At 42.4% G+C, this 27,933-nt stretch overlaps 1 protein-coding gene and 1 long non-coding RNA gene across 2 annotated transcripts in view; one reads left to right on the forward strand and one right to left on the reverse strand.

Annotated features, from left to right (window-relative positions):
- The window catches only part of LOC307200864, a 345,619-nt gene extending 334,292 nt beyond the window's left edge, over nt 1-11,327 (reverse strand). The window contains exon 1 of the long non-coding RNA XR_013832459.1: nt 11,159-11,327. This is a non-coding gene — a long non-coding RNA (uncharacterized lncRNA). The remainder of the gene's footprint in view (nt 1-11,158) is intronic.
- Nucleotides 1-27,933, forward strand: part of CCDC88C (coiled-coil domain containing 88C) — a 102,743-nt gene that overhangs the window by 37,223 nt on the left and 37,587 nt on the right. Inside the window, exons 5-12 of the mRNA XM_079947708.1 lie at nt 12,723-12,781; nt 12,988-13,071; nt 14,777-14,917; nt 17,700-17,884; nt 19,787-19,868; nt 20,889-21,047; nt 24,079-24,225; nt 24,554-24,698. Of these exons, the coding sequence (XP_079803834.1) occupies nt 12,723-12,781; nt 12,988-13,071; nt 14,777-14,917; nt 17,700-17,884; nt 19,787-19,868; nt 20,889-21,047; nt 24,079-24,225; nt 24,554-24,698 (1,002 nt within the window). The remainder of the gene's footprint in view (nt 1-12,722; nt 12,782-12,987; nt 13,072-14,776; nt 14,918-17,699; nt 17,885-19,786; nt 19,869-20,888; nt 21,048-24,078; nt 24,226-24,553; nt 24,699-27,933) is intronic.

Genomic DNA, 27,933 nt, shown 5'->3' on the forward strand with positions numbered 1-27,933 from the left:
TCTGGGTCAGTCTCAAGGGCAGCCCCACGTAGAGCGAGTTACAATAATCCAGTCTGGAGGTGACCATCGCATGGATCACAGTGGCTAGGTCAGGGCGAGAGAGATAAGGGGCCAACTGCTTAGCTTGGCGGAGATGAAAAACAGGTTGAAATTTTGATTTAATGCTGACTAGGACGAAGGCTCCAACCTTTGTTCAGCATGGTGTATCAATGAACAGAATTGAGCACGGCCACACAAGGGCATCAGATTTGGGATTTTTAAAAGACATATTTATTTCTATAAATGTTTATACATTGCCCTTCTGGATGGAGCACACCCATATCTTGCATTGATATGGACATGGCATTGCAATAGCGTCTCTGATCAGTAAGCTGCTTGCTGCAATAGTTTGATCCTCCGGTGTCTCTTCTGAAAGCATATCCAATATGGGGTTTGTAAAGCTGCCTTGCAAAATAAATAAATAAAACCTTACGCTCCAAATCCTTCGGGATTCTCACAGTCATCTGGTAACTTAAAGGAGCTGTCAGGTCTTAGTGATGAATTGGTGTGTATGTGTGTGTGTTTAAATGATGTGGCTTGAAGTACCCTTTCCCCCTCCAGAGCTCCTTCTCCTCCTCTCTAACACTATCGGCTGATTCCTCTTCTTCTCCTTCTCCTTCTCCTTCTCCTTCTCCCTCTCTTTCTTCTTCTTCCTGTGTCTTGTCAGCTACACTTCCTACTCTTCCCAGACAGTCACACTGCGAATCTGTATTTCTGAAACTGAACTATGTGGAGTCCCAACAATTGCTTTGAGGGTTCTGTGCCTGAGAAGCTCGCTGCAGACTTCTGTTTTTAGCTCTTAAATGTCAAAGCAATTCTTTATTTTCTCCCTCCCTTTGAACTTTTTAGGGTTGCCCCAATCAAACATTCTTGCACCTTTCATTCAATTATTTCACTGAACTTAAACGTTTCATATTAAGAACAAACTGTTTTTACCCCGCATTCAGAGGAACTTCTGGAAGAGGGGAGAACAAGATGTGATTCAGGTGTTTTTGGCTTGCAATTAGACATATATCATTAAGTCTTTCAGCCCAGATCCACCTCCCCCCACCCACCTCAAAACTGTAAGTTCATAGCATAGTATTGCATTAATATTGCATCTGTGCAGAAATTGACCAATTCAGAAACTGGAAAGGCCATAGCTCAGCGGTAGAGGGCATGCCTAGCATGTAGAACGTTCCTAGGATATAGATAATACGGAAAAGAGTGCTTAAGCATGCACAGAGTGCCTTTATCTCACCACTGAGCAGCTACATTCAATCTGGAATGTGTGACTTCCAGAGTAGCTTGAGTTCCAGGAGTATAATATGATGTAATCCAATACAGAGGCACCTTTTGTTCTCCTGGCTAAGCTGTTGCTGCTCCATCAGTGACCAGCACCTCTCTGGCATCCACATTCACTGCCGTCTATTAAGCCCATGAAAGAGAGGAAAACAAAGGAACCAAAAAATGTATATAGGGAAGAAAAAGAGAGGACAGAAGTCAGGAAGAGGGAAAAGGTTAGCAATAAATTTGTACTCGTGCACCGATCTCTTACTCAGAGAGAGACTGTAATCCTGAGCTGTCTCTGCCCATCCATTATGGTAGCAGCCCCATTGTAAGGTGTTCATTGAACTAATGCCTGAGACCCAAGATCATTGTTGGGCTTTGGCCATCTCAATGAAACTGATCTCTCCCAGCATTCACATCTCCAAAGAATCGGCATTTGTTTGTAATGTGCGTCTTTAATTTTGTGCCAACTACAGGTATTTTTTTTGCCTTTTCTTTGCAGAAGTGTAGGCAGTTGTGTTGGTTTTCCCGTAACAGGGAAGCATTCTGAAACTGGCAGCATTTGCCAGAGGGAGTGAGGAGCCCCAAGTCATTCTGCTTCCTGGGTCTTGTGGCTTCCTGGGCCTGCTTTAGGAGTTCAATCAGAGGACATATTTAGGGATTCAATGAGAACACAATGTGCACATATTAGTCTGGTGGTCTTGAGAGATTTTTCAAATCACGCCCCCCCCCCAAATGAAACAGAAGCAAATTCTCTCCCCTTGAACAAATGTGCCAAAATAAAGTCCTTGTAGAGAGGAAAGCCAGGAACCTCCCCCAATGAATGTCTGTATTTTTGGTCCTTTTAATCATTAAAGGTTTAAGCTCCCACTTCCATATTTACTTTTCACACCCAGTTTCCTTCCTCATTTTGTTCCACAATTCTCCAAGGAGGAAAAATGTAGTACAGGATAAAATGTGTCTGCATAACTCTGAAGTGAAAAGTTGGGTGGCGCAAGTCAGCAGATGCTAGTGTTGGAAATTTAGACGATGGATTTTTTTCCTGCATCCTTTTAGACACCATGTGGCAACAAAAAAAAATTGGGACCACGCTCAGTTTCTGGTGAGAACTGAATAGCCATTGGCTCAGCGACTTTAAGCGTTACGGTATCTCTGTGAGCATTTTAGCTGCTCATAGGTTTCTGTTGGCTTGTGAGGTCTAGAGACCAGTTGGAGCTGCTGTAGCAAAATGGTGCAAGCAAGAGGCAAGGCAGCCGGGCTGGCCTTGCTATATAGCAGGCCAAAGCAACCTGCCCCATGGGGGATGGGAGAGAGAATAGATGAAGGCAGGAATTGGTATCTGAATGACCCAGCAAGATTTACTAAGATGTTTGCCTTTGTTGTCCCTGAGAGAAGTTCAGTTCAACTGGAACTCTGCACGTGTAAAAGGTAAAGGTAAAGGGATCCCTGGCCATTAGGCCCAGTCGTGACCGACTCTGGGGTTGCGGCGCTCATCTTGCTTTATTGGCCGAGGGAGCCAGTGTACAGCTTCCGGGTCATGTGGCCAGCATGACTAAGCCGCTTCTGGCGAACCAGAGCAGTGCATGGAAACGCCATTTACCTTCCCGACAGAGCGGTACCTATTTATCTACTTGCACTTTGAGGTGCTTTTGAACTGCTAGGTTGGCAGGAGCAGGGACCGAGCAACGGGAGCTTACCGCGTCGCGGGGATTCGAACCGCCCACTTTCTGATCGGCAAGTCCTAGGCTCTGTGGTTTAAACCACAGCGCCACCCACGTCCCATCATCTGCACATGTACCAAGTGGTTATTTTGGCTTTGCTCTGAGAAATGAGTGCCGCACCAGCGCAAGGAATTGGCGGAGTTTATCAAGGGAAACCCCCACTGGTTTGTGCCAAATTTCCTCCTCATAGCAGAAGCTGTAGGATTCCTTGTTCTCACCGGTATTCATAATGGATTGTGTATGCTCAAGTCTGATTGCTCCTTGGAACTCCTCCCATATCTAATGCTAGTAGATGCCTTTATATAGCATTAATTAACTCTGTACAGTCATGGTGGCATCTGTCGGCAAGCACCTTCCCATGGTAATTAGATTGCCCATCTTTACATTTCCAGGGAAACTTTTCTGATTTTCCACACAAAGAACATCTCAGGCACCTGAGATTGACCAAAGGCCCCTTGTGGTTACCCTCCCGCCATATGACAAGAAACTGGTACCGATCTAATGACCCAGTACATGAATTAACATGCCCTTCCTATCTAGCCCTATCCTTAACAAGATCATCCAGTTATTTCCAGAGTCATCACGTCCATTGCAATAGCCTCTGTGGTGTGTGGTTGCTTCCATTATAAGTTTCCCTATGTGATAGTTCTGTGAACACATGTGTATAGACATAAACATATATGGTAACCTGCTTCTGTGTGTGGGGTGCATTTGAGCTCCAATCCTGACAGCCAAATGGCATGGGCTGGCACTGTGGACAGCACTGGTACAACGGTAGCCCAGAAACTGAGTTGGAAAATGTATAAGGGTGACTATACACAGAAGGCATTACAAAAAAATGTGTCTGCAAATTTGTGGGCCACCTATTGTGCAATCTCAAATTTCTTTTAGAAAAAAAAAATCTATTAAGGGGGCAAACTAGATAAATCAAATGTCTTTGTTTTAAACCAAAGTTCTTTTGCTGTCTTCTCCCATTTTTCCAGCCTATGGCTTTTCCCCTCCCTCATTTTGTTTCTTCACCTTTCTATCCTTTTGTTGTTGGTGTGCTAATCTCTTTTTCTCCGCCTCCCACAACAATCCTGCCATCTGTTTTTCACCACCGCTTTCCTGTGTGAGTGTGAGGGGTCCAGGTCCTGTACTGTATGTAACACAGCTTCCAGAGTACAGGTTTTATTCCCTCTGGACTTGGCCCACTGTGGGGAGCAGATGGCCTTCCTGCAAATCCCTTGGTTTAATGGCTCAGTGACCTAGTGTGACAGGGGCTGCCGTGGAATTTTTTAGAAAATAGGGGAAATGCCATTGTGTTTGATTTTTTTGAAGAGCCTTGGCTGTTTGTGCAGACCTAAAATGCCAAAAGTTCTGTGATGCTTTAAAGTCTTGGTTTATTGTGGGATATAGTTTCTGTAGGCAAGATGAACCCTACAAAGATATTGTCAGAGAAGGAGCTAGATATAGATATAGATATAGATGCATTGCTTGACGTGCTATGAAGAAAAGGGAAGATCTTAAAGTTAACCCAGGTTTGAATCCCTTACTTCGCAGTGGCACTCACGGGGGAATCTTGGACCAGTCACTAACTTACCTTACTGGTTTGTTGTGAGGATGATATGAGGATGGGAGAACCACATGTGCTGCTTTGAGCTGCTTGGAGGAAAGGCAGGATATAAATGTAATTGCAATATTAATAATACAAAACCTAATTTAAAAGTAGTCTGCCTTTTCCAAAACTGTAAAACGTGGGTGCTGAAGAATTGCCATTTACACCAAATGGAGAGCAGCTGGCCATCAGATTCCTCGATTCAGCCCTGTCAGATATTGTTAACTGATTCCTGATCTACAGCTTTCCATGCAAGCTCTCCCTTTAATTTCTGTTTAAATATTTAGGCTGAGAACTTAAGTCTCCCAAGGCTCTTGGCTGATGCCTTCTGACAGCACTTAACACACACACAACTACCATTTAATTATCGGTATGGTTTCACCAGTCTCAGCTGGGCTGCGGAGCAAGCATCTTGGTAATGCAAATCTAGACATTAAAAGGACAATGCGAAGGGCTGCTGTGGCTGGGCCATTCTTAGATGTGTCAATCTGCTATTTTATGCTTGGCATATGGTACAGACCAGGAGGGTGTTAGCACTAGCCAGCTCTGTCACTGAATCTAATTAGCGTTCCTCTTTGCTTGTTTCTCTTCATGCAAATAGGGGATGGTGAACCTGTTAACTTCACCCCCGTGAGCGTTAATCCAAGGGTGACTTAAAGAAATAATGTATATGGGACTAGACCACAGATGGGCACCTTGAAGGAATAATGTATATGTGGCCTCCAGCAACTCCTCTGGATCCATTATTCCATTCCATCGGAGTTCCTTATTATTTATTAATATTTTAATATAATAAAGATCTCCTTAGAAGTTTACAGGAAAACAACAAAAATACAGCGGTCAATAACAATTCCTGAAAACAAGATAAAAACAAAGCTGAACTGTCCATCACAAATGTAACCCAGCACTGTGTGAAACAAAACAAAAAAGAAGTTAAAAGTCAGGGTCGAGAGAAGTTTGTTTATTTATTCAAGGGAGGGCATTCCAGAAGGTCCTTCCTGTACATTTCCATTGTATTTTTCCTTCCTTGAAAAAGTGGCCCTTTCTGTATAGCTTCAGAACAATAATGCTGTTTTTTATTCTTTACTTTTTTCTGATTGTATGACTTGGAGAAAAGGTCTTTCCCCCCCACCTCCACAACTGTCTTGAAATGAAATTAGTAGGCATGAATAAAGTCAGGAAGGAGTTTTAAGTACTGAAAAGCCATTGCAGGATACATCAATTTGCACTGGACATTAAGTGCCACCAGAGATAAATAGGTTAAGAAGGAAAATGAGTCAATTTACATTTTCATTAGGTAGTAAATTTGGGAGTGGGGGCAAAGTCTTCCTTTGGCTGCTTGAAATTACATTGATATTATTTTGTTATTAAAAATTTTAGGTGCTTGCATCCCCCCCCAAATCTGGATTTTAATTTTTTTAATTACATGGGCAAGGTCATAGCCATGGCATGATACATGCAGAATGTTTTAAATCAATTTAATAAGAACACAAGAGCAGACCTATCTAGTCTAGCCTCCCTGGCCAGTGGCCAGTGAGAAGTCAAGAAACAAAACATGAGCACCATATTTATTTATTTAGAACATTTTAAAACCCTCCCTGCACCAGATGATTCCAGGGCAGGTTACAGTAGCATTGTTATGTATTCAGTGGTCTGTGTTTGCCTGAGCTTGAGTTGGGACTAAGGATTCTGAGCGCCTGTGTCCTGATTCGATACGTGATATCCAATCACAGAACATTTCAGGATTTGGGTTTCTGCCATTGGCCCTTAAACTCTGAGTCGTGATTTGCAGCTTGGAAGTTCAGACAACCAATCACGTTGGGAGTGGAAGTGGCCCAGGCATTCAGAAATCTATATAGCTCAGCTAAGACCATGAGACTCTTAATCTCGGGGTCGTGGGTCCAAGCCCCATGTTGGGCAAAAGATTCCTGCATTGCAGGTGTTTGGACCAGAGGACCCTCGTCTGTCCTTTCCAACTCTACGGTACAGTGGTAGCTTGGTTTAAGAACAGCTTAGTTTATGAACAACTTGGATTAAGAATGCTGCAAACCCGGAAGTCTTGGTTTGTGAACTTTGCCTTGGAAGCAGAACATGTTCTGCTTTCTGTTGAGTGTAAATTGAGTCCCCCGCTGCTATGGGAAAGCATGCCTTGGTTTAAGAATGGATTTCCGGAATAGATTAAATTTGTAAACCAAGGTACCACTGTACTATGTTTCCAAAGCAGTGGACTTGTTTGCATTTACAGTATTTATATATTTGCATTTGTGAATTTCTTCCTGTAAAACATCTCAAAGCCATTAACAAAAATGTTAACAACAAGAACATATGGAAAACAATCTTGGATGTAAAACATTTAGAAGAATTGCATAGCTAAAAAGCCCAGGCAGATGGGTTTTTAACCTAGTGCCAAAATGCAAAGAATGGCTGTGGCAGTCATATTTTGGTGGGGAGAGCATCCTATAATTAAAGGTAAAGGTAAAGGTACCCCTGCCCATACGGGCCAGTCTTGACAGACTCTGGGGTTGTGCGCCCATCTCACTTAAGAGGCCAGGGGCCAGCGCTGTCCGGAGACACTTCCGGGTCACGTGGCCAGCGTGACATCGCTGCTCTGGCGAGCCAGAGTCGCACATGGAAACGCCGTTTACCTTCCCGCTGGTAAGCGGTCCCTATTTATCTACTTGCACCCGGAGGTGCTTTCGAACTGCTAGGTTGGCAGGCGCTGGGACTGAGCAGCGGGAGCGCACCCCGCCGCAGGGATTCGAACCGCCGACCTTTCGATCGGCAAGTCCTAGGCGCTGAGGCTTTAACCCACAGCGCCACCTGCGTCCCATCCTATAATTAGGGTGCCACTAATGGGAAGGGCGTCACTAGTGTAACCACCCAAAGAGCTTCAGCCCATTGTTTTCTCCTGCAACTGACATTTCAGAGGCATGGTATGTTTGATACTGGAGATTACAATCCTTTGCACTGGTATGCGGGTCTGTGCTTTAATGATTTGTTGTTAAAAAGTTAGCTCTGTATATGTTTTGATTGATGTTTGCTGTATTTTGCTCTTATGTTTGGTTGTATATAGTGCCCTGAGCGCCTTTGGAGAAATGGCAATCCACAAATGCCCTAAATAAATAAATAAATAAACAAACACCATGACTTTCCCTCCTGGCAAAATACAAGCACTTTATGCAGTTACAAGCACAGGTACACAAGGAGTATATAGTCAAATATTCAAAATACATATGGCAAACAACTGAAGAGAATTTATAACATGGTAAACCTGAATTTAATTTATTGTGATGGAAAGAATGCATTTATAATCCGTTTAATCTGCATATTTACTACTCAATGTAATGAATCAAGCACCCCAGCTTTCTCCTTTTTTAAGCATGCACAAAGGCTTATAAGACCTTAATCAAGCAGAGTAGTTAACATGGGTATGCTAGTGCGTATTTTATTATAGGAGTTTGATTACACCGTCTAATGCAGAACCAGTGGCTTGAATCCTAAAACCCTTTGAAATCTCAGTCTAGACAGAACCAAACAGTTTATGCATATTTGTTTAACCCACTGTGTGGCCCATGTTTCCTGGTTCGGTTCTGCAATGTATTTGGAAGGATAAGTGTACGTTATTCAAACGCCATGGTCCTATCAGGTATGCAGCACAAGAAAGCACTAAGCAGGTCTTAAAATAATGAAATACGATGGTGCTCAGCATAGCAAAATGCATAGGAACAAAGTAATACAAGGCAGCATTTGATATGCAATCAGCTTCATCAGCATTTGGCAGGAGCAGGTGATATCTTTTAAAGAGCTGCCATCAACTTCACTGCATGTCTGCTGCATTTTTTACTTGCCTGCAATTGTTTCCCATTAATGTCTAATAAGAATTCTTTTGTACCATCTGTCACTTGAGCATCAGTCATTCAAAGAGAAGCTGCGAAGAGCAGAGGAGTTCTGCTTAACTTAGCCTTATAATCATACAACATCAGTCAAAGCTTTCTTGGTTCTTTGGTGTTAAGTGCTGTGCTTGAAATCACTGTGTGCTGCGTGTGTTTAAAATATACACTAAATTTTGAAGTGCTTTTAGTATGTAGCTCTCCCCACACCCGTTTTACTTAAACTACAGTTTATCTTTGTGTGTTAAAAGTAGCTGCTAGTGAAGGTCAGTCTGCATGCATGGAAAAGTCCACCTTTTGAGGAAGGCATTGCGGGAAACAGTATTAAATAGCTTTGTATTGGAGGGAAATTGGGGTAGGAGAATGAACTGTAACCAGTGAATTACAGTTGGATAGATACACATGTTTTGTTTTTTCTCTGTTTTTGTGCCTTTTTCTTAACTTTTTTGTATTTTGTGTTTAGTTCTTGACATTTTTATTTGTTTAATGTTTTTTGTTGGTTGTAAAGGAAACTCAATAAAAAAGAATTTAAAAAACAACAACAGTTGGATAGATACAATTCTGCTATACATTGCAACAAACCATAGAAATGTAATATGGAAGACCGTTTAGCATGCCAACATTGTGTTAAACCATGTTGTAAAAAACGTTTGGCTTGGAAATCGGTTCAAAGGACTTAACTATTTTATGTACATTGGATGAATTCTTAAAATATACTCCAGGGTAAGCAAGAAATACAAACAGTCCTTTTCTCTTGCCAGTATTTTCTTTTTTAATGGTGAAAGTTTGTCGTTGTCGTCCACGCCTTCCATACTGAATTTCCACTCAAAGTTGATTAGTAGTTCGGTTACTGTGTCTTTTTGTTAAATCTACGTTAGCATAATTGATTGACTCCATTCCAGTTTCCTGTAGATAGGATCATATACTAGCACAGTCAAGGGGACAACTATTTTGGACAAAGGCTCACTCATGGAAAGGGCTGTAGCTCAGTGGTAGAGTATTTTCTTTGGAGGCACATTGTTTCAGGTTCAATCCATGTTATCTCAGATTAGGCTGGAATTGTCCCCAATCTGAAAACCCTGGAAAGACACTGCTAGTCAATGTAGACAACTGGTTCCCAAGCTAGTACATGGGAGACCCATGTAAGCCTCACTGTATCCAGGTCTTCATTGCCACCTGGGTGCAATCCATGCAAGCTTATAAATCAATAACCATCTACAGACAAAAAGCCTTAGCAAATGTAGAAATGTTATTATTGCAGCAAACTGTTTTTCCCCCAGGTCTGGGCCCCATGGGTCTTTGTATCCATGTCTTAAAAGAATAATTGAAGTGTAGTACAAGAATACGGTCAGGAGAGCATTTTCTGTAAAATAAAGACTCGATATTGTGATGGTCGCTCCACACATTGGCCCCGATCCAGGAAAGCACTTAAGCAGATCAGCTATCTCACCTGCAGCTACACAACAGCTTTTGTGCACTTAAACTCACTGGGAGGCCCAAATTATTTGGTAGGAGTGGAAATCATTTGCATATACAAGTCTATGGAGCCCTTTACATTTTGGTGCCTTTCTTTAGATTTCGGGGGGGGGGACTTTAAATGTTGAATGAATTTCACTTACGTGAATGGCATTCATGTAATGACATTGCCGGTGGCAGAACTCAAGTCCAGAGTGGCAGTGTAAGTGATAAGCACACATCCAGAGGAAGAAACTGATACAGCTGCTTGCCTGGGAAGCCCTTTCTGTTTCTTCTTTTTGCCTGCCTCTCACCAGTCTCCTTGGCTACCACCGTTGTAGCACTGATAGGCCAGGTATGTAGCTTTCGATAGCCTAAGAAGTAGTTGGCTTGTTGGGCTGGAACTGAAGACCTGGTGTCAGAGTTCAGCCCTGCCCAGACTTCAAACCTGAGGTCTCCTTAGAGGAGGAGCCCCCTGAGCAGATTTTCACACTTGCAGGAGGTCCTGGGAGTGAAGGTCCTAGGACCACCTTTCTGGGTTCCTGGCCAACTTTGATTCTGCCCGCCTCAATGTCACCCAGGGCCACAGGAGCACAGAAGACAGCATGCCAAGCTTCAGAGTTGTCACTAAACTTACAGTGCTCTTCAACCTTGGGTGGTCAGCTGTTGTTGTAGTGTATCATCTCCCATCATCTCCAGCCAGCTTCTTCAGTGGTGGCAGAGGCAGGTGGAGTGCCCACAGGGCTGCTGCCTTAGGGGCTTCTGCCGCCTGAGGCAGCCACCTCAGTCTGCCTAATGGCTGAACTGGCTCTGGCCTCCATTTTCTTTCTGAGTTCTCAGTTTAAGCTGCTTCACTGCTGAAGGAACAGCTCTCTTCCAAGCGCCCGTCTTTCTGACCCAGACACTTGAGTTTAGATACCCACTAGGTCAAAATTAAAAGTAATAAAATTAAAAGACACCTGCTTCTTAGGAGAAAGGCAATGATAAACCTAGACAGCATCTTAAAAAGCAGAGACATCACCTTGCCAACAAAGGTCCATATAGTTAAAGCCATGGTTTTCCCAGTAGTGATGTATGGAAGTGAGAGCTGGACCATAAAGAAGGCTGATCGCCGAAGAATTGATGCTTTTGAATTATGGTGCTGGAAGAGACTCTTGAGAGTCCCATGGACTGCAATAAGATCAAACCTATCCATTCTTAAGGAAATCAGCCCTGAGTGCTCACTGGAAGGACAGATCGTGAAGCTGAGGCTCCAATATTTTGGCCACCTCATGAGAAGCGAAGACTCCCTGGAAAAGACCCTGATGTTGGGAAAGATGGAGGGCACAAGAAGAAGGGGACGACAGAGGACAAGGCGGTTGGACAGCGTTCTGGAAGCTACAAACATGAGTCTGACCAAACTGCGGGAGGCAGTGAAAGACAGGATGGCCTGGCGTGCTCTGGTCCATGGTGTCACGAAGAGTCGGACACGACTAAACGACTAAACAACAAGGTCAAAAAAACTTATTGGTGATCTTGAACCATTCTCCACAGACTGATTTTGTTCTGAGGATTCAGAATAGAAAGTACTACTTTGCATTCAGGACATTACAGGTTCAACCCTGGCATTACTAGTTAAAAGACCCTTCCGGAGCAAGGGTAGGGAATTGCTTATGCCGCAGATCTTTGAGAGCTGATCCCGGTCGGACTATATGGCAGTATAATAGATGGGCAGGTGACACATCTCCTCTAAGGCAGCTTTTATGTGTTCAAATCTCTTGAAATGAGTCTGATTATTTGGTATAGATCAAGGCAGTGATATTTCAAGACGCCTTTATCGTCATGCAGACAAACTGCAGGGAAACAGCAGTCATTTTAATCACATCTAAAAGAAGCTGTGTGAAGAGTCAAGGCGCTTTATTCTCAGCTGAAACAGAAAACTGCTGTTTTTTTTTTTAGCGAATAGGTAGGAGCACACATGCCAGTTCCTTGGGGAAAAGCAACTTGTTTCACATCAGCTATGCGTTGCTGCAAAAATAAATAAATTTGCACTGATTTGCATCAAGCGCAGAAAAACCATCCGTTGCCTTTCATTGGTTTTATATTTATAGGTAAAGGTAAAGGTAAAGGTACCCCTGCCCGTACAGGCCAGTCTTGACAGACTCTGGGGTTGTGCGCCCATCTCACTTAAGAGGCCAGGGGCCAGCGCTGTCCGGAGACACTTCCGGGTCACGTGGCCAGCGTGACATCGCTGCTCTGGCCAGAGCCAGAGCCGCACACGGAAACGCCATTTACCTTCCCGCTAGTAAGCGGTCCCTATTTATCTACTTGCACCCAGGGGTGCTTTCGAACTGCTAGGTTGGCAGGCGCTGGGACCGAACGACGGGAGCGCACCCCGCCGCAGGGATTCGAACCGCCGACCTTTCGATCGGCAAGCCCTAGGCGCTGAGGCTTTTACCCACAGCGCCACTGCTAATTGTGCCGGCTTGTTCTTTTGAGTTTTAAAAAGAATTCACAGTGATGAGGTTTGGGGTGTTTTTTTTCTTAACAGCTACAAGAGCTATGAACTGTAAACACATCATCTCAAAGCTGAAACATTTCTTTTAAAAAGCAAAGAAAATTTGTTCTGTGACCACAATTGAAATGTAGAGATATGCCGCCTTTTTAATGCTATGTTGCTGAGGATATGTTGTTAGAAATCATTGACCTTTTTCATTTTAATAATCTTCATAATGATTTTCTAATATTTAATGGTCATTTTTCATCTCCTAGGGAAAAGTATGGATGAAATTAAAAAACTGCTTCTGCTAGTTTTGGGTTGTGCTGTGCAGGTAAGTTTACTCCTAATTTAGCACTATATTTATAATTAGTAAACCTAATAAGCTAATTACCAATGCAAGCTATTAAATATCCCAGCCACATTTGTTTTATCATTTCATCTCTAATATTCAAGATATATATAAAAAAGAAGGTGCAGTGCATTTTCAGTGCTCAATAAACAATTATGTGATGTGCCTTTTTTTGTTCCTCTTCATAGTGTGAAAGAAAAGAAGAATTCATTGAGAGGATAAAGCAACTAGATATTGAAACTCAGGCTGCAATAGTTTCTCATATTCAAGAGGTAAGATTCTCAACTCCTTTGTTCCTCTTCTCTTGTGTTCCAGTGGACTTTCCTCTAACTTCTCATTGAGTTTGTGAGTACAGGTGGCATTCATATCATGGCTTTCTGGCTCATAAATGTTTTGCTTTTCCTGTCTGTTTTTGGGCCATAAATGGGAAATGCAAAAGAAAGATACCCAAATGGGCATAAAAACAACAACTGGAGCAACTGGAGCAACTCTTAAATGCAGCATTTGGTCTATAATATCACTATTATGTGTTAATGTTAGAGGAAGAAAATATGTGTAGATCATCGTTCTGCAAACTGGTACCTTCCAAACGTTGTCTGTCTACAGTTCCTATCAGCCCCAGCCAGCCCAGCTGATTTAATAATCAGTTTAAGGCAGGAGATAGGAGATTTAAAAGGGAAATGGAGATACTTCCAAAGGCTTTTGCCATCCTTTGTGAGTCTTCCTCTCCTTCTTTTGAGATGTCAGTAAGCTTGGGCTTAAAAGGGAAAGCAGAGACTTTGCTTCTCATGTTGTCCAAACCCAGGATCACGGTTAAGACCTCGCCTCTTTAACCATGATGTGTAGCCAAACTTTATCCTATGATTTAGATCACAGAGAACTCTTAAGCATGATTCTGAATTTGAAAGACATAGTGAATCAAACTTTGGCTTAGCTGCTATGCTATGCTGTACTAAAAGGACAGGGAAGGAGCAAAGTGGGTGGCAGCTCCTGTCTGGGAAGCCAGCACATAAACACAGTCCTGATAACCCATAGTTTGACTTGTCATGATGTGCGAACCAGGCCAGTGTCTCAAGAAGCTTTTAATGATACTGTATTAATGGTTCTCTAAACTGGAATTATACACTTTAATCCCTGGTGAATAGGTGGAGGAGGATGGTTAAGTTTCTGATTGTCACCAAACTGCTTTTCCAAAATGGTGGGATGCAATCTTTTGTGAGGCTATTGTACTGCCTCTAGATAGCTATGATTTGAAGCATTTTCCGCATTCATTGGAGTTTACATTGTGCGGAAGCCAACAGTTTTAATTTCAAGAAGAGTGATTTGCCAAAGCAATATAAAACAGGGGTCAGCAAACTTTTTCAGCAGGGGGCTGGTCCACTGTCCCTCAGACCTTGTAGGGGGCCAGGCTATATATTGGGGAAAAAATTCCTATGCCCCACAAATAACCCAGAGATGCATTTTAAATAAAAGTACACATTCTACTCATGTAAAGACACCAGGCAGGCCCCACAGATAACCCAGACATGCATTTTAAATAAAAGCACACATTCTACTCATGCAAAAACACGCTGATTCCTGGACCATCTGTGGGCTGGATTCAGAAGGTGATTGGGCCAGATCCGGCCCCTGGGCCTTAGTTTGCCCACCCATGATATAAAAGGTCTCATATGATATAGGCAAATACGATATTAGCTAATGCAGCAATTACTATGGGAGTCTGTTGGAATGTGAATATTAACTTGCAATCCTAGGCATTATTTACAGGAAATAGTCCTGTTGGACTCAATGGGACTCAATGTTTGCAGAATCAGCCTAATAGAATTGCAGATCTTACTGTGCAGCAGCCTTCTCCAGCCAGCATGGGCCAAAGGTCAGAGGTGACGGTTGTTTGAGTGAGGCTGCTCTTCAGGCAAAACTCATGCACAGCTTCCAAAAAAGAGACAAATCTCCTGTTTTTTTCTTTCTTCATTTCAGGTAACCCATAACCAGGAGAATGTATTTGACTTGCAGTGGCTAGAGCTCCCAGATATGGCTCCAGAAGAACTTGAGTCTCTTTCCAGAAATATGGTTTTCCATCTCAAGAGGCTGATCGATGAGAGAGATGAGTGCACAGAGGTATGGATAATGTAACCTTTTGCTCTTATATTGATCTCTGGCTGTTTGGGGCCTGTCTTTTTAAATTAATAAATAAAGCCTCTGTTTCTCTCGGCCATGGTCTTAATTAACAATGCAAGTTTTCCACCTGTGTGTTTCCATAACATGAAGAGCACAGCTTCCTAGTTAAAAACTGTGCCAGATGTACTGAAATCTTTGATGTTTCTGCTTGGCTCACCTTGTATCTGAGGTGTTCTACATAATATGCAGAATGAGGCGATAAAGTTTTGGGCTGTGCCATTTCAGACTGCAGGTGTGGGCAGGATCATAAGTAAGTCCAATAAACAGCTCAGAAAAGGCCTGGATTTTATCTATGCAGTACCAGCAAGTGTTGGCTTTCTTTGCTGTATCATAATTATTGCTTATTGCTGTTGGGCATGTGAGATAAAGTAGTGCGTCTGGGAGAAGGGAGATCTCTCTTTTACATGCTAGATTACTGCAGGCAGAGAGCTTTTTGTGTGCAGGACTATGCATAAAATAACAAAACAAAGCAGCCTCCATCTGCAGTCTGAAGTGGCACAGAACACAATTTTACCACCTTGCTCTGTGTTCTGACTTGCTTCTTGACAACCAAGTTATTTTCATTCCCTCTCTGCACTCTTTGCTCTTGACGTAGCACCCTAAAAAGCCTTCCTCCTGATTCTTTCCAAATATACTTGGGACAGGCTAGATGTGATAGCAGTAGGGCCCAACGTGTAAATGTGGATCTGTCCTGAGATGTGATCACATCAGAGGGATAAGAGCAAAAGGACATGTGGGTGAGTGCTCTCTCTCTCATCTTGTCTCTCCACAGTCTAGGGACCCAGCTTCATTAGTACAGTGGTACCTCAGGTTACATACGCTTCAGGTTGCAGACTCCGCTAACCCAGAAATAGTGCTTCAGGTTAAGAACTCTGCTTCAGGATGAGAACAGAAATTGTGCTCTGGTGGCGCGGCAGCAGGAGGCCCCATTAGCTAAAGTGGTGCTTCAGGTTAAGAACAACTGTACTGTAAAGAAAAATTGTTTTAAACACTTTGTAACACCGTGACAAACGTGTTTGGGACGCGTGACCCATGAGGGACGCGGGTGGCGCTGTGGGTTAAACCACAGATCAGAAGGCTTGCCGATCAGCATGTCGGTGGTTTGAATCCCCGCGACGGGGTGAGCTCCTGTTGCTCGGTCCCTGCTCCTGCCAACCTAGCAGTTCGAAAGCATGTCAAAGTGCAAGTAGATAAATAGGTATCGCTCCAGCGGGAAGGTAAACGGCGTTTCCGTGTGCTGCTCTGGTTCGCCAGAAGCGGCTTAGTCATGCTGGCCACATGACTGGCTGGTTTCCTCAGCCAATAAATCAAGATGAGCGCCGCAACCCCAGAGTCAGTCACAACTGGACCTAATGGTCAGGGGTCCCTTTACCTTTACCTAACACCGTGACACCAGATGGCGCTGTGGAGTCCCATCTTTCAACAATGTGATTTCCCATTAAGAGGTTTACAACACTTTTTCGTGAAACGTTTTTTTGATGTGTCTAGATCCAGCCTAGCTCTTCCCCTCCCCCTGACACTTTTCAGTTGGGTGTAGTCCTGGTATCGGAACTCAGTGGAGAGAAAAGAGTGCAGGCGGGAGATAAGCTGCAAGGTGCCAGTCAGTTCTCTTCTCCCCACCACCGCACCCCAATGTACATACTTGAGGCAGATCTACATTTCAAGTGATAAATCTGCATCTGCTGCATATAACTGTAGGTTTAGGTAAGGGATGACAAGATCCTTTCGTGTGCCCAGCTTGGTCTTTTTATGTTCAAATATGGAATTTTTAGGAAGCAGTGTAAAGGCTGCTGCCCCCATGCTGTTGTAAATGTATCTCAATATTACTTTCCATACTGTGTTCATTAGAAGCTGTACATCAAATACGAAGCAGTTTACATTAACATAAAGGTCTTTATAAGGAAGCATCTTATATTGTAGTAACTGGAAGGAAGAGAAGGGGCAGATTTCCCCAGATCTCAAAAAGAGATTGGGATTCGTTAGCCTAGGAAAAAGGCCAAGAAGCCTAAGGACGTATGACGTTGTTATAGTTCTCAAATTGTATAATAAGCCATCTCAACAACCACTTCAAAAGTTTACAGAACTCTGAATGAAAAATAATTCCATGTAGGAATTGGCAAGTACCCTGCACTCTTAGCTCCAGCCGTCAACTGCTGAGATGTGTATTTTCAAGACCCACCCTTGTTTTGTGGTTGCATTTTTTTAATCGTTAAGTTATCAAACTCCTTTTAATGTATTTTAAATTGCTGTAAGCTGCCCTGAGACCTTAGGGTGAAGGGTGGTTCATAAGTTAAAATGCTACTATTACTACTACTACTACTAGTAACAACAACTGCTACTACATGGTCCTTGGCGAACCATGACTTCTGATCATTGTGCATTTGTCTATTTCACTGGCTGTGCACTCACTTTAGACAATGTACAGCTTTCTACCATATGCGTGCACAGAGAAAGAGGTGTGACAATTGCATGGGGACGTAGTGGTCTCCTTTGCACATCACAATAAGCCAAATTATGGCTTGCCATGAATGTGGGGAACCTTTGGCCCCACTGCATATTTGATTTCTGTGCTTGTGCAACTAAAGCTTTCTGTGTCCAAATCTTCCTATAAAGTCATTGACTTTCATAAAGTGGTCTGAGATCCTTTTAGGAATGGAGCTATGTGCAAGCTGTATTCTTCACATGGGTTGTTTTGTTTGTTTGTTTGTTTGTTTGTTCCCAGCTCATTGTGGATCTCACTCAGGAAAGAGATTACCTGCAATCCCAACAGCCGCCCAGCCCTTTAAAAACTTCCAGCCCAGCCTCTTCGCCAAACCCAGCCAGCCGCCTCTCCAATGAGGACAAACAGCATCTGTCTGTGGAGCTGGCAGACACAAAGGCTAAACTAAGGAGGATCAGGCAGGAGCTGTAAGTACTGACACTAAGCCTCTGGAGCTGCTAGAGAACTATTGGCCTCTTGGTGGCCTTCGATAACACAGAACTGCATGCACAGTCTGTAGCATTTAGCTTCAGTGTACAGTGGTACCTTGGGTTACAGACACTTCAGATTACAGACGCTTCAGGTTACAGACTCCGCTAACCCTGAAATAGTACCTCGGGTTAAGAACTTTGCTTCAGGATGAGAACAGAAATCGTGCGGTGGCAGTGGGAGGCCCCATTAGCTAAAGTGGTGCTTCAGCTTATGAACAGTTTCAGGTTAAGAACAGACCTCCAGAACGAATTAAGTTCTTAACCCGAGGTACCACTGTATTGATCAGTACTGGTAAGTCCTACATTTAGCTGTGCTTACAGAACAGGGCGCTCAGTCTCCCCTGCTGCCTTCCTGAAGAAAGCAATTTGGGGTTCATTTGTTTTCCACAACACACGTCTGCTTTTGCACACTTGCTCATCAACCCACTACGTTTTCTTGCCTTCGCAGTCTGCATTCTGTTTTTTGGACTACAACTGCCATCTTCCCTAACTAGCAGGACCCCTCCTCAGGGATGATGGGAATTGTAGTACAAAAACTGCTGGAGACCCAAGTTTGGGAAACCGTGGTATATAGAGAAAAGAAGACGGAAAGTGGTGGAAGTTGTCGCTGTAAATATTTGAATGATCACGTGACACAGATAGATGGCGGCTTTTCCTGCCTTTATATGCTTCAGGGCAGAAGGCCACATCTCACTTGACATGGCTGCTGCCAGAAGCTGCATTATTGCGCCACACCTGCATCTCCCAACCCTCACTAGCAACAGTCCATGATGCTGAGTCCTAACTACTCATGTGCTAACAAAGATGCACGTCTTTATTCATGGTCCTGCTGTTTCCCTGTGTGCAGTTTTAGCAGGACCAGCCCAGTACATTTTGCTGGCCGGGGCAAAGGGCGATTTGGCACCCCACACCCACTTCTGTTCATGTATGCAATCTGGCAACACTGGCAGCTGAGCCTTATTTTGACACTAGCAGTGGGACAGCAGCCTCAACTGCACTTGAAGGCAGCTGGTTAGCTTGGGGTGGAGGGGCATACATACCAGCCTATGTGCAGCACGCAGCTCTTTCCTCTCCTCCCCTTGGCACCTGCAGCCTGAGCCAGCTGTCCCACTCTGCCTAATGGTAGAGATGGCACTGAGTTCTCAGAGGTCACAAAGAGAAAGGGAAAATATATGAAAATAACAACAAGAGATGTGGAAAAACAGTAAGAAAGGACTGGATAGTACTGTGAACATCATAAGGTTAGATTTGTGGACATTAAAACAGCAGTAAGAAGCAAGAAGTTGATTGGATCCCCTTCGAAACTTGAAATATGGGTACCCCCAACAAAAATTTAAAATTCGGCTGTGTAATTTGGAATTTATGTAATTTGGTTTGATTTGATGTGATTGGTCGGTTAATAAAAAATTATTCTTAAAAAAAAAAGAGATGGCACTGAGTTCTTTTTAAAAAGCACCATGAAGATATAACACCAGATAGCCTTATTTTGCCTTGCCTCTTTTTCTTCTGTTTTTCTGTTTTTACTTACCCCTTCCCATGCGTCATTGTTACTGTTGCTTCTCTTTATTTTTTGATGTATACTTTTTTGTTGTTGTTCTTGGTTGGTAATGGATAAACCGGAAAATTAAATGACTTTTTTAAAATACTGTAGTTTGAAACTGCTTTTTAGTGGTATGTGGTGCTTGCTAAATTTGGTAAATTAGCAACAAGAGAACTTGAATCGTACCACATTTCTCATCTAGGCCTAGATATGGGATATTCACAATGCATTAATGGTTCTTGGGACTAATCAACTTTTCTTAATCAACTTTTCTTAATCAACTTTTATGATCTCTTTAGGGAAGAAAAATCGGAGCAACTTGTTGACACTAGACATGAAGTAGATCAGCTAGTCCTGGAACTGCAGAAAATAAAGCAAGAGGTAAGGAAATCTAGAGCTATTCAGTTCAGAGGTGGGGAACCTTTTTTCAGCCAAAGAGCAACATTCCTTTGTGAGAACCTCATGCCTGTGGTGGGTGGGGCCACAGGCAAAAGTGGGTGGAGCAATGGAATGTGGCTATATTCCAGCCATACAAGGTTGAATCCCCGCGACGGGGTGAGCTCCTGTTGCTCAGTCCCTGCTCCTGCCAACCTAGCAGTTCAAAAGCATACCAGTGCAAGTAGATAAATAGGTACTGCTGCGGCGGGAAAGTAAACGGTGTTTCCATGCGCTCTGGTTCCCATCATGGTGTTCCCTTGCGCCAGAAGCAGTTTAGTCATGCTGGCCACATGACCCAGAAAGCTGTCTGTGGACAAACGCCGGCTCCCTCTGCCAGAAAGCAAGATGAGCACTGCACCCCATAGTCGCCTTTGACGGGACGTAACTGTCCTGGGGTCCTTAACCCTTTACCTTACCTAGTCCAACCCCCTGCGATGCAAGAATCTCACCTAAAGCATCCATAGTGACTCTTAGTCATGTTAGCTACATAGAAGCTCCATGTTCAGAACCGTATGCTCAAGATTTCCCATTGTTGTGGAACGGTGGTTGCAGAGGACTGTGGACTTTGTGATACTGATCTATTATTTTTATGTTGTATTTTTGGATATCACTTATGGTGTGTTTTTTAAATAGCAAGCAGCCTAGAAATGCTTTAAAATAAATAATGAAATAAACAGGAAGTATGTTGTTGTTTTTTCCAGGGGTGGCACCCATCCATTGCAATGCCCTCCCACTTTTTTATGGCTTTGGCATTTTCTTATGGTGGTTTAGTGCATTTTGTGGAGTTCTTTTCATTATATGCATATTTTAGTGTTGCAAGCCATTTTTAGGGGAAGTGGACATGGAGGACGGGGGTGGGACAAGTTTCTACATAAACAGATAAAATGAGTGTCCATCATTAAAATGTTTTAAAACTTTGCTGTGCTAGTTTTTTTTCCTTTTTTGGTTTTTGTTTTAACTCAGAACATTAACCTCATGGCAGATGCCCGCTCTGCTCGGGCCTATAGAGATGAACTGGATTCCTTAAGAGAAAAAGCAAACAGAGTGGAGAGGCTTGAAATGGAGCTGGTCCGGTGTAAAGAGAAACTGCACGATGTGGATTTCTACAAAGCACGGATGGAGGCAAGTCAGGTTTTTAACCAGGAGTTTATGTATTTAGATATAGTAAAAAAATGTACAGTGGTACCTCGGGTTAAGAACTTAATTCATTCTGGAGGTCTGTTCTTAACCTGAAGCACTACTTTAGCCTCCTGCTACCATTCTGCTGCCGTTGCACGATTTCTGTTCTCATCCTGAAGCAAAGTTCTTAACCCGAGGCACTATTTCTGGGTTTGCGGAGTCTGTAACCTGAAGCGTATGTAACCTGAGGTACCGCTTAATATAATAAACGATCTCAAAAATATGTAATAAAGGTGCATTCTGTTTCCCACAATGGTCAGCCAGATGCCTACAGGAAGCCCACATGCAGGTCCAACGTGCAATGTCTGCTCCTGCTCACCATCCCCAACAACTGGTATGCCTCTCCTTCAACCCCAGTATGTACCTCACCCTTGAAATGGTCCCTAGGAAAACATGGTGGCAAATAGCATTAGGGAGGAGTGAGTCCTCTTCCAGCCTGCGGCTCAAACTACATCCCCAGTTGCTGCCTCTTCTGCTCCACAGCAAGTTCCGACAAGCAGGAAGAACTGAGGGGACAAGATGGCAGAGTCATCGCTCTAGCCATCGCTTCAGCCCAAGGTTGCCTCCTCTTAAAGCTGCAGAAATCTTAAATCTCCCTTGTCTCCATATGACTGCCTATACCAACCTGACAGCAGAGGACATTTACGTTTGTGTTTTCACTAGTAATAGTTGGAATTGTGAGGCATTAGTGTTGAGCCTGTCAGAATTTGAGGGAGCTTCTCTCACCTGGCCCTCACTCCTCTTCATAAAATTGAATGCTAAAGGAGCGTGTTTCTCTCAAAACAGTGCTATACCCATGAGCGCTGCTTTTGCCATCCATGGTTGCTTCATTTTGAGAAAGTAACTGAGTTCTGTTTTAATTTGACAAGCCTTCCATGCAAGGTGCATGTGGTCTGTAGGCTGCCCTGCTATGTAATCCCAATGTAGTGTGTGCTAATAATGCACAGAAGAGCAGTGTTAGTGCATTTCCTCTGAGGAGGAGATTCCAGCCCATCATAAATATGCCATGACATTCCTCTGCATTGAGTGCCATGCTGCTCCTGGAGACTGGATTCTTTCAGAAGCTAGGGAATCTCTGCTTGAGTCCCCTGCTGCAAACACCAGTCAAGATTCCCCAGAAGAAAATGAGAAGTGAGTGGAATAAAAATGAATACCAGTATGCAGTTTTTAAAAATGCACACGGAGAGTGGTGTTTTAATACTAAACTGTACTATTCAGACACACACACACCCCACCGCCCAAGCTATGAAGTCATCTGTGCAGTTGTTTTAGTTAGTTACCAAAGAAATTGTGATTAATTGCTTTTTTGTTAATTAAAAGTAGAGAATAAATCTTTAGGCAGGCATTGTTTGTCTTTTATTGCTTACCTAACACAAATATGATTTGCAGCTAAGTGCCCTTTGAGGTCAATGCCACAGGGTACATTTTCCAGGCTCTGACTTGCAGCTTTATAGTTTTGTGGAGTAATTATTTCAATTAAAATGTTGCTTGTAGGCATAGTTTGAACAATGGTTTCACTGTGCGAATGATACAGGCCACCTAAAGCAGAATTTCATCTGATTCCAACAAACTGTGGCCGAGTCAGCTTTAAACCAGGCTTTATTAAGCTGTCTTGTTGCAATCAACTGTAGTTAGGATTAAGCACAGTTTAGGGTTTATATTAACTTCTGACATGATAAACCATGATAAACCATCATGTCAAGAATAAAGCACATCAAACCTCAGGCTCATGCCTTCACCTTCCTTTTTTACCAAAATGGAAAGGGAGGGGGAGGGCATGAGCCCGAGACTTGCTGTGACTCTTTCTTGACACAGTAAACCATGATTTATTACCATTGACACAGTAAACCATGATTTATTACCATGATGTCCAAGCTGACATATTGATTTGACCAACCGTTAAACCTTCAACACATTCACTGATTCTTTTCAGAACTAATTAAGGATTAGATGTGTATTGTTCTTTCAAGTGCTTTAACCTGTTTAATACTATGTAAAACAAGTATCAGACTGCAGCTCTGTGCACACTTACTTGGGAGTAAGGCCCATTGAACTTTCTTCCAAGCACGTGTGTTTAGGAGTACGCTGCAAAAACAGTGCTAAATATTGCACTACAGCCTCATGTAAGCTTAGGCTGACCTGCCTCCTTGTTGCAAAGTTCCCTTAAAAGAGGTTCTAAACACATGTTGGCCTTGCAAAGACGACTCTGAGGGGAAGCAGAGCGTTTCTGTAATACATTTGAGCAGGGGAAGCAACCTGCGGGCCTCTGTCCCTTCCCCACAGCAAAGCTTCTCCTCCTAAGGGTATCAAGCTATTGCATATGGCTGTTGTATAACATATATTTTGGTGCTAAGTCATGGTAGTTGTTCTGTCTTCATCTTTCTCATGAAAATGAGATGGAAGGATTTTAATATTGGTTCATTCTTTTGAAGGATGCCAGTTAACTTTAGCATTTCATTTGTTATCTAGTTAATGGCTTTAACATATGGATTTTGCTGATCTGAGTAAATTTCCTGCTCTGCAAGTTATTTCTGTCTTTCTACAATTTCCATATTAAAAGCAGCCTGGACTTGTGATTCTCAGAAGTCAAACTTCTGCTAGGAAAACAAAAGTCTTTTAATTCAAGAATGATGTTGCATCACACAAAGATTAAATTTCAGTATACAGTGGTAGCTCGGGTTAAGTACATAATTCGTTCCGGAGGTCTGTTCTTAACCTGAAACTGTTCTTAACCTGAAGCACCACTTTAGCTAATGGGGCCTCCTGCTGCCGCTGCGCCGCTGCACGATTTCTGTTCTCATCCTGGAGCAAAGTTCTTAACCTGAGGTAATATTTCTGGGTTAGCGGAGTCTGTAACCTGAAGCGTATGTAACCTGAAGCATATGTAACCTGAGGTACCACTGTATTAAAATTACCTGCCATTTGAAACCTCAATGAAACCCTATCCTTTACTTTGTGAATTTGCCATTTTTAGGAGCTTAGAGAAGACAACATCATATTAATGGAAACAAAGACAATGCTGGAAGAGCAGCTGATGATAGCAAGAGCTCGTGGTGATAAATTGCATGAAGCTGAAAAGGAAAACTTGCAGCTGAAATCCAAGCTTCATGACATAGAGCTGGTATGGTTATCAATGGGAATTTTTTTAAAAAAACTAATTATTATTATTATTGAGTGAGAGCTACGACAATACACGTCTTTCCTCCAGAATGAAATGCCCAGTTCTTCAGCCTGAGGGCCAAATATTCTCCCACCAATGATATCATGGTCATGCTGGGGATTCTCCCTGTGAGCAGTTTGGCTAGAGAGACTATAGCTCCCCACATACAGCAGGATGAAAAAATTGTCCATCGTTGTCTTTTGTACATAGCACCCTTTGTTAGGTATAAATGCAAAGTCTCCAAGCTCGATTATTGTTATGTCTTTCTGTGTTGCCCCTTCTCCACCAGGACAGGGATACGGACAAGAAGAGGATTGAGGAGCTGCTGGAAGAGAATATGGTGCTGGAAATTGCACAGAAGCAAAGCATGAACGAATCTGCACACCTGGGCAGGGAACTGGAGCAGCTGTCAAAGAGCACAGATCTCTCTGATAGTAAGTGACATGGGGTGGTTTGGCACATTGCTGCCTGTCCATTTTTTGTTTTTATTCTGGTTTAGATACACATAATGAAGGAGGCTTCCCCAGTCTCTATTTGTATCTAGGCCCTCTCTCATACATCTTTTCCTTCTCAATATTTTTTTAAAAAAACCAGGCCATCTCTGACATCGGGCAAGGTGAAGCAGCTTCCCCCAGGTGGCAAATTCTGGGCTTCTGTAAAGACTAGCAAATTGGCAATTATGATGCTCATTATCTTTTACCAGCTTGGGTGAGGCACTATTTGAATCTTCTGCCTTGAGCACCAAAACATATCAGGCCATGCCTGCTTGAAAGGGTGACCAGAAGCACACCTTACAATGTCTGTCCAGTTTTTCAGCACTTTACAGTATCGCATCTTGCTGCTGGCAGAAGCACTGACTATTTAATTAATAACATTCTGAATGATGGATCTTCTTGGATGATGGCCTAATAGAAATGCCTCTGGTTCTGTAGGTAGCCAGATGCAAACATCTGTGTGTGATTTATAAAGCAGTTAATTTCAGGTGCTGTTAATATAATATTAAATGGGGGACTCTGTTCTTTTATACCCATACAGTGGTGCCCCGCAAGACGAATGCCTCGCAAGATGAAAAACCCGCTAGACGAAAGGGTTTTCCGTTTTGGAGGCGCTTCGCAAAACGAATTTCCCTATGGGCTTGCTTCGCAAGATGAAATGTCTTTTTTTTAAAAAAAAAAAATTTTATTCATTTTTCAAACACATAATAAAAACAAAACAGAAAACAGAAAATCAAAACACAAAACAAAAACATACAAAACATTTAAACGAATATAACTTTAAAATTATATTTTCATACCCTTCTTTCCTTCGACTTCCCCATACCTCCCCATCCCTGCATCCTTGTTTGGTAATTCTTTAGCAACCCTTTGGTCAATTTATCCTGATTCCCTTTCATTAAATTTCCTTTAGTTTTTTAGTTACAGCTGTAATTCTCTGTTTCTTACCCCTTGACATCTTAGCATTCCTCAATTTTGCAACAGTTTTTAAGGTATATTTTAAATTTCTTCCAGTCCTCTTCCACTGTCTCCTTTCCCTGGTCACGGATTCTGCCCGTCATCTCAGCCAGTCCCATAAAGTCCATCACCTTTGTTTGCCATTCTTCCAGAGTAGGTAGTTCTTGCATCTTCCAATACTTCGCCAGTAGAATTCTTGCTGCTGTGGTAGCATACATGAAGAAAATCCTATCCTTCTTTAACACCAATTGGCCAACCATGCCCAAGAGAAAAGCCTCTGGTTTCTTAGGAAAAGTCCACTTAAGGACTTTCTTGATTTCATTATAGATCATTTCCCAGAAAGCTTTAATCTTCGGGCAGGTCCACCAAAGGTGGTAAAAAGTACCTTCAGTCTCATTACATTTCCAACATTTATTATTTGGCAAATGATAAATTTTTGCAAGCTTGACTGGGGTCATGTACCACCGATAGATCATTTTCATAATGTTTTCTTTTAAAGCATTACATGCAGTAAATTTAATACCGGTAGTCCATAACTGTTCCCAGTCAGCAAACATAATATCATGACCGATGTCTTGTGCCCATTTAATCATAGCTGATTTCACCATCTCGTCCTGTGTATTCCATTTCAACAGCAAGTTATACATTCTTGATAAGTTCTTAGTATTGGGTTCTAACAATTCTGTTTCTAGTTTTGACCTCTCTTTCTGGAATCCTATTTTCCTGTCCTGTTTAAATGTCTCATTTATCTGATGATAGTGCAACCAATCTCGAACTTTGGGCTTTAATTTCTCGTAACTCTGAAGTTTAACCCTTTCACCATCATATTCTAAAATTTCACAATATTTTGGCCATTTAGAGTCCATATTAAGCTTTTTTACTTCCCTAGCTTCCATTGGTGACACCCACCTGGGAGTTTTACTTTCCAACAAATCTTTGTATCGAATCCAAACATTATACAATGCTTTCCTTACAATATGGTTTTTGAAGCCTTTATACACCTTTGCCTTGTCATACCATAAGTATGCATGCCAACCAAAGCTATTATCATACCCTTCCAGATCCAAAATGTCTGTGTTCTCAAGAAGTAGCCAGTGTTTCAACCAGCAAAAAGCTGCCGATTCATAATAAAGTCTTAAGTCCGGCAGGGCAAACCCCCCTCTGTCTTTTGCATCAGTTAAGATCTTAAATTTTATTCTGGGCTTTTTGCCCTGCCAGACAAATTTTGATATGTCTTTCTGCCACTTCTTGAAACAGTCCATCTTGTCCAAAATCTGCAACGTCTGAAATAAAAATAGCATTCTAGGCAATACATTCATCTTAATAGTAGCAATTCGGCCTAACAAGGAAAGTTTCAACCTTGACCATATTTCTAGATCTTTCTTTACTTCTAACCAACATTTTTCATAATTATCCTTAAATAAATTCACATTCTTAGATGTTAAGTTTATCCCCAGGTATTTCACTTTTTTCGTTATTTCCAAACCTGTTTCATTCTGAAATCTCTCTCTTTCCTCCATTGTTAAGTTTTTCTCCAACACTTTCATTTTTTGTTTGTTCAATTTAAAACCTGCTACTCGACCAAATATTTCAATTAATTCTAATACTCTTTTAGTGCTAGTGTCTGGCTGTTGCAGGGTCAATACTAGGTCATCTGCAAATGCTCTTAGTTTGTAGTGTCTAACTCCAACCTGAATTCCTTTAACCAACTGGTCCTTTCTAATCATGTTTAACAAAACCTCCAGGACTGATATAAAAAGCAAAGGGGATATTGGGCATCCCTGCCGTGTACCTTTTTCTATGAATATTTCTTCCGTTACCACGTTGTTTACAATTAACTTAGCTTTTTGTTTAGAATATATTGCACCTATACCGTTTTCAAAACCTTGGCCTACCCCCATCCCTTGGAGATTCTTCTTCATAAAACTCCAACAAATATTGTCAAAGGCTTTCTCCGCATCCACAAAAATCAGAACAGCCTTCCTGTTAATATCGACTTCTAACAACTCCAAAATGTCTATAATGTTCCTCACGTTGTCTGACATATGTCTCCCTGGGAGAAAGCCCGTTTGGTCCTTGTGAATCTCCCCTATCAACACTCTTTTCAATCTTTTTGCTAAAATGTCTGCAAAAATTTTGTAATCCACATTGAGTAAAGATATAGGGCGGTAGTTTCTAACCTGGTTCTTCTCAGTCTCTGTTTTCGGTATAAGTGAGA

The sequence above is a fragment of the Podarcis cretensis genome (assembly GCF_951804945.1).
Source record: "Podarcis cretensis genome assembly, chromosome: 1".
Taxonomy (NCBI): domain Eukaryota; kingdom Metazoa; phylum Chordata; class Lepidosauria; order Squamata; family Lacertidae; genus Podarcis; species Podarcis cretensis.